We start from the raw sequence: 7,038 nt of genomic DNA, 5'->3' as shown, positions 1-7,038 counted from the left end.
GCAGCCCCCAGCCTGGGCCGAGGGCCGTCCCCGAGGCCATGTAGCCCCCAGGGCCACACTGAGTGCTGTCGGTGAGTGAGAGCCGGGCTGCATGGTATAGGATGTGTTCAGGTGCAGTTGTGTCGGCCCCGGCTTGTGGCTGGATGTATAACACGGCTAAACATGGCCTGTTCCGTGTCATTGTCACTGTCGTGGGCACGTCTGGGCCTGCTGTCACTTGTGTCCGTCCATTGTTCTCACTGACCCTCTACCAGGCAGGATGCCCTTTGCTGGCGCTGGGTCTTTCCTGATGACGGGGCAGAGCCGGGGTCTTGCCAACCTCTCATCTAAGGAAGCCTCTGCTTGTGTTTCCCCCAGAGCTGACTGACTATCCTCCTGGCGGCCTGCAGTGTGTTCCCTGACCTTAGCCAGTCTGTTCAGTATTCTTCACTGGTATATTCGGTGTCCTTCACCAGTACACCCACCGTCCTCAGCCGCTACACCCACCGTCCTTGGCCAACACCACAGTTTGAATGCACCGACCCTCCTGTCTTTTCTGTTGTCCACCTCCCGTGTGCACAGAAGGCTCATTGACTAAATGGATCTTTTTATTTTTTTTTTAAGCAAATTCACAGGCAATTTCTTTTACAACTACATGATGGGCATTGAGTTCAACCCTAGGATTGGCCAGTGGTTTGACTTCAAGCTGTTCTTCAATGGACGCCCCGGCATTGTTGCTTGGACCCTCATTAACCTGTCCTTCGCCGCTAAGCAGCAGGAGCTGTACGGCCGGGTGACCAACTCCATGGTCTTGGTCAATGTCCTGCAGGTAACCTGGCGAGGCCCGTGAGGTGCCGGGGCTCCTGTTTGCTGGGCACTGGGGAGGCCCAGGAGCTGGTTTCCAAACAGCCCTGCCCCCATTGCCATCAAGGAGCTCTGGTGGCGTAGTGGGTAAGGCATCTGGCTGCTAACCAGAGGTCAGCTGTTCAAACCCACCGGCTGCTCTGTGGATGATGATGAGGCAGTCTCCTTCCATAAAGATTTACAGCTTCGGAAACCCGACGGGTTGCCGTGAACCGGGACTGACTTGATGGTGGTGAGTTTGGTTTACGTGTTGCCATCGAGTCAGTGCCGGCTCACGATGACCCCGTGATGACCGCACATGTCCGTCTGGTCAGTACCAGCTCAGATGGTCAGTGCTGGCTCGTGACGACCCCTTGTGTCCATCCAGTCAGTGCCGGCTCACAATGACCCTGTAGTGACCCCACGTGTCCATGTGGTCAGTACCAGCTCATGACGACCCTGTGACAACCCTGCGTGTCCATCGAGTCGGTGCCGGCTCATGATGACCCCGTGACGACCCCACGTGTTCAGAGCAGGCCTGTTCCGCAGGGTTTTCAGGGGGTGTGACTTTGAGAGTCGGGCTGCCAGGTCTTTCTTCCCAGGCTTCTCTGGGCTGACTTGAACCTCCAGCCCTTCTGTTGGCCCAGCACCGTTAACGCCCAGAACCCCTCAGACACTCAGGGACTGGAAGGCACGGCAGTGGCCTGCACGGGACCGGGTGGACGCAGCCTGGCCAGTGCGGGCCAGGAAGGCTCCCCTTGCGGAGCATCCTTGGCAGCGTCTGGGGTGAGCAGGAGTGAACCAGGCAAAGGGGTGAGGGGAGGGCCTTCCAGGCAGGGGGACAGCCTGTGCCAGGCCACGGGCCAGAGAGGTCAGCAAGGCTGGGGAACAGGCGTGTCCTGGGTTTAGAGCCAAGACTTCCAGAACACGGAGCCAGGTGTGGCTGGAGAAGGGTGGGGCCTCCCCAGTTCTCGCCTTCCGTGTGGAAGACCTGGGTTCAAGTCCCAGCAGTGCGGCCCCTGCACAGCCCCCCACCCCCGTCTGCCGGTGGAGGCTGGCGTGTCGCTGGCATGCTGCCAGGTTTCAGTGGGACCTCCGGACTAAAGGACTAGGAGGGAGGGCTGCCGGCCGACCTTGGACAGTCAGCCGTTGACAACCCCGTGGGGCCCAGTGCCACAGTAACAAACACGGGGTCACCGTGTCAATGTGACGGCAGCTGGGCCTCACGGAGGTGCAGAGCCTGCCGCTTGCCGTCCGTGCAGCCACTCGCACGCCTTCCCGGGCTCGTCCCCCAGGACCTCTCACGGGGCCCCTCGTGACGGCCCAAGAATCATCGCAGTCCTTTTCTCACCATCCGCCCTGTCTCTGCAGGGACCCCACCTGCAATTCTGCCACCCTCACCATTTAAGGCCTCCAAGGCGTTTCCCCAGGTGGACTCCCAGGTCTCAGGTGCCTGGAGTGGGGAATGACGACCAGTGTGTTATTGTCACCCGTTGTCCGTATGTGTAGTGGACATTAATCTTGTCTACCCCATGGAGTCACAGGTCCAGGTCACTGTGCCATGGATTGTTGTTGTTTGTCATCGAGTCGGACCCAACTCATAGCGACCCCTCCTTGGGTTGTGGAGGCAGTATCACTACGGAAGTAGATTGCTCCATCTTCCTTCTGGGGAGTGGCTGGTGGGTTTGAATCGCCAGCCTTCTGGTTAGCAGTTAAGTGCCTTAGGCACTGTGCCACCAGAGCCACGGGTAGTTGCTGGGAAAAATGGGGGTGGCTCACTCTGTGGCCAGAGGGTGTCCTGCTGACAAGGCCGGTGGTACAAATGCCACATCCCCCATGGACCATCCCTAAGACCTTCCCCATTGCACCTATCTGCGCTCCACCTCTTGGGGGTGTTGCAGGCGCCCCCCTTTCTGACAGTCATTTGTGAGACCTCCTGGTCCTTGTGCAAATGCCCACCTTTGTCCCCAGAGGAAGTGCCAGGCAGGATGGAGCAGCCCTGCGGTGAGCTTGGCCGCGGTCCAGCTGACCTCACCCTGTAGGAGCACAGCTTTTCCCTAGGCCCCCACCTGGGCCCAAAGGGAGGGTGGTGGCCGACAGCTGCCTTGTCCTGCAGGCCATCTACGTGCTGGACTTTTTCTGGAATGAAACCTGGTACCTGAAGACCATTGACATCTGCCACGACCACTTTGGATGGTACTTGGGCTGGGGAGACTGCGTCTGGCTGCCGTATCTTTACACCCTGCAGGTGAGGCGGGCGCGGGCGGGTTCCCTGCTCCAGGGCTGTGCCCAGGCTGCCCTGTGGCCAGAGCCTGACCGGCACGTGTCGGCTTTGCTTTTTCTTCTGATCCACTTAGCTTTTGTTGCCCAGCATCTGCAGCTCAGAACACGCACAGTTCACCACTTCCTACACGCCCGGTTCAGTGACGTCAGTGACAGCCTTTGGGTCAGGCTCCCCTGCTCTCCCTCCTTTTCCAAGCACGCCTTTGGGGGACACACGTCAGCCCCTCACAGTGTACCACACGCACAGCCATCTTTGTATGCTACTCCCTGGCTCTCCACAGCAGCCCTCCAAGGCGGGGGCTTCACTTACAGACAGAAGGCTGAGGCGTGACGCGTGGGTAGGAGCTAGGAGATGGCAGGGCAAGATTTGAGCCCAGGCCTGTGGGCCTGGCGTGACCCGTCCCTCCCCACCCCAGGGCCTGTACCTGGTCTACCAGCCCGTGCAGCTCCCCACCCTCCATGCCGTGGGCGCCCTGCTGCTGGGCCTGCTGGGTTACTACATCTTCCGCATGGCCAACCATCAGAAGGATCTGTTCCGCCGGACGGACGGGCGCTGCCTGATCTGGGGCAGGAAGCCCAAGGTCATTGAGTGCACATACGTGTCGGCCGACGGGCAGAAGCACCACAGCAAGCTGCTGGTGTCGGGCTTCTGGGGCGTGGCCCGGCACTTCAACTACACAGGTGACCTGATGGGCAGTCTGGCCTACTGCCTGGCCTGCGGCGGCGGCCACCTGCTACCCTACTTCTACATCATCTACATGACCATCCTGCTCACACACCGCTGTCTGCGGGACGAGCACCGCTGCGCCAACAAGTACGGCCGAGACTGGGAGCGCTACACTGCCGCTGTGCCCTACCGCCTGCTGCCCGGTGTCTTCTGAAGGGCCGCCGGGGCCCCAGGAGGGGCTGTCGAGAGCCTCTGGGGCCCAGTTGAGGGCGGCTGAACCGTCGCTCTGCCCTCTGAGAACCTCAGCCTTCTATGTAAAATGGGAAGAGGCTAGCACTTGGCAGGTGGTGGTTTCCAGAAACCTGAGGCACCTCTCCTTGCCCTCACCCGGAGGGGCTCTGAGGGTCTACAGCTGCCTTCTCGCCAGCTGAAATGGCTGGCTTTCAGTACTCGCTGTCCCAGTAGCAGGAGGGTGACCTGGTCACCTTTAATAGCCACTTGGTGACAGCACTTTCTCTTTGAATTGGTCCAAGCTACTGCCCTGCCCAGACACTTGATGGGCAGCCCTGCAGCTCCTGTTAGAAGGATTGCACTTGTTCTTGTTAAATAAAGTGGAAGTGGACAGAGGAGGTGTGCGGCTCTCAGCTTATTGGCTCGCAGCCCCAAATCCACCCTTCCTTACCCGCTTGGCACCAGTGGGACGGAGCCTGCAGCAAGCACCGTGGTAAACTTGCCGGTGGAGCGGAGGGACGCTGCATGAGGGGGAGGCCTCTCCTGACGTCCGCTCTTCCCCTTGCTTCCCCCTTGTTCTTGCTGCATGCTCTCCTGGGCTCGGGGTGTCTGGGAGCACTGTCCTGAGTGTGTAGTCCTTCGTGAGCTCACAGTGCTGGCCCAGCCACCCCCACGCTGTGGCCTCCCAGTGCAGATGTGCAGCCTGCAATTCTGCACCCCAAAGGCGTGGCTCCTGACTAACAAGTGCCCTCAGGCAGCCAGTTAACGTCACCACACAGTGGGCCTCGCTGCACCTTCTTCAATGAGACCCTCTCAAGGGCTCTGCTTCCTTGAGTGCTGTCCCTGAGACTCAGGGCACTTTATGCTGAAGCCCCTGCTACCGGTGAAAGTTCTTCACCTTAAACTTGGCCTGTTGAAATCACTGGGTGGTCTCTGTCCCTTGTTGAACCTGACTGCTACGCAGAGATGGGTGCTGCTAATAAGTGACCATTGAGTCTGCTCTGATCATGGCGGCCTCACATGCAATAGGGCGAAGTGTCCGGTCCTGCGTCGCCACGCACGCAGGCATGCTTGGATCCACCGCCGTGGCCGCTATGCCAGTTCATCTCACTGAGGCGCTCCCTTGCCCTCTGCTCACCACACACAGTGTCCAGTGACGATCCCTGCTGAGGCCGTGCCTGAAGCAGGCCAGTCAGGGTGACCTCTCGGGACCCACAGGTTTTCTCTGGCTGGTTTTCTGAGTTAGGCCCCAGGCCTTTCTTCCTGCTCTTGCTCTGGAAGCTTTGCTGAGACCTGTGCACCACAGGGGACCCTGCTAACATTTGAAATGCTGTTGGTATAGCTTCCAGCACCACAGTAGCCTGCAAACCACAGCAGGACAAGCAGACGGGGTGGGACTGAAAGAAGGGCTCTGTTTCTGGTAGGGGGGAGGGATGGATGTCTGAGAACCCATGCGGGGTCCCCTCCAGAGGGGTTCTGGGGTGGGCCCACCCCTTTGCGCATGCTCAGTCCTTGGTCTGGGCTCTTCTTGTCAGACTGGGGGCTCTGTTCCATTTGCCCACGGGGAAAAGCCCAGCATGCCCCCCTGCTCCTCAGCAAGGGCACAGAAGAGACTCCTGGCTGAACTGGATCAGAGAAGCCAGAAAGCTGCGTGGTGAGGAGCCCTGGTGGTACAGTGGTTACGCACTTGGCTGCTGAGAGGTCAGCAGTTTAAATCCACCAGCCACTCCTTGGGGAAAAAGATTTGGCAGCCTGCTTCCGTAAAGATTACAGCCTTAGAAGGCCTTTGGGCAGCTCTAGTCTGCCACTGTGTTAGGCAGGGTTCTCTACAGAAGCAAAACTAGTAGAGCTTAAATATATATAGAGAGATTTGTCACACAGTTGGAGAGGCCTGCAAGTCCCAAGTTCCTGGATCAAACGTCAAGCTAGAGGCTTTTCCCGACTCAAGCAGGTGCAGGAGGCTGACAAGCTCAAGGTTGGCAGGCAGTACGACTGTTGACTCAGACGGATGACTAATCCAAGACCACGTCACATCAGCTTAACCCACTCAGAATCGTGCACCAGCCAAGTTGACACACAACCTTAACCATCACAGTCCACCCCTTGCCAACTTGGAAGATGTGCACATGTCCTTAAAAGCACATATAATCTGTAAATAAGGACAGTTATAAAGTCATATTTGCACCTAGTGTGATGTGTACAACTGAAAATATATTTAACGCGGTTTACATTTCACAGTTCATAACAGAAGGAAACAAAAATATTTGATGCACATATACAATGAAGAAATATAACAATCACAGTCCTCGTTTCTGCAGCTGGTCACGTGGTCGTAGCTAATATTCAGAACCACCTTCTTCTACCACCCATTCTGTATTTCCTTTGCCCTCAGCAAACTCCTCAGCTGGTTGTGGTTCTTTGCCTGGTGGGGTGACCCAAACCTTCATTCCTGAAGGGTCTGGGCCATTAGCAGTCGTATCAGAATTGAGTTGCTGTTATTTTCCATTGACTTTAATCACAGGGTGTGGTAGTACTAAGAGACGTCGTAAAGAATCTCCTGTATTCCAGACATACTCGTCTTTACCTCCATTATGTAAAATAAATCCAATTTCCCCTTGGTAATTAGGAACTATCACACCAGACAGTACAGTAACACCCTTCTTTGTTGATCCAGAGGCAGGAGGAAGCCAAAATGGCCGGGTGACATTCTTAACTTTGAGTTCAATGCAAACAGTATTGTCTCCAGCTGGGAGTGTTCTTCCCTTTAGGACTAAGATCTCCAGACCCACAGAGCATAGGGTAGCAGGGACAGGAAGCAAACATGGTTAGAGTGGGTCACTAGGGGTAATAGTGGTACCACTCCTATTTCTACGCCTCGGTTCCTGGACCTGTGAATCCTGCTATTGGAGATGGATGCTGGTTTAGAGCATATACAGCCTCCTGGAGAACGCCCCAATCCTTTAAGGTACTGCCACCTAGCTGGTGCCATAATGTGTTTTCAGGAGGCCATTTCTTTCTTTATTTTTTTTTTTTAT

At 56.8% G+C, this 7,038-nt stretch overlaps 1 protein-coding gene across 1 annotated transcript in view; it reads left to right on the top strand.

Moving 5' to 3' along the window:
- Window positions 1-3,986, top strand: part of DHCR7 (7-dehydrocholesterol reductase) — a 13,528-nt gene extending 9,542 nt beyond the window's left edge. Inside the window, exons 5-7 of the mRNA XM_007949270.1 lie at window positions 604-808; window positions 2,939-3,070; window positions 3,522-3,986. Coding sequence (XP_007947461.1) covers window positions 604-808; window positions 2,939-3,070; window positions 3,522-3,986 — 802 coding nt within the window. The remainder of the gene's footprint in view (window positions 1-603; window positions 809-2,938; window positions 3,071-3,521) is intronic.
- The last annotated feature ends 3,052 nt before the right edge of the window (window positions 3,987-7,038 follow it).

This window comes from Orycteropus afer, unplaced genomic scaffold (assembly GCF_000298275.1).
Source record: "Orycteropus afer afer isolate SDZICR_OR568_19922 unplaced genomic scaffold, OryAfe1.0 scaffold00244, whole genome shotgun sequence".
Lineage (NCBI taxonomy): Eukaryota > Metazoa > Chordata > Mammalia > Tubulidentata > Orycteropodidae > Orycteropus > Orycteropus afer.
This window is presented reverse-complemented; position numbering and strand designations above follow the sequence as displayed.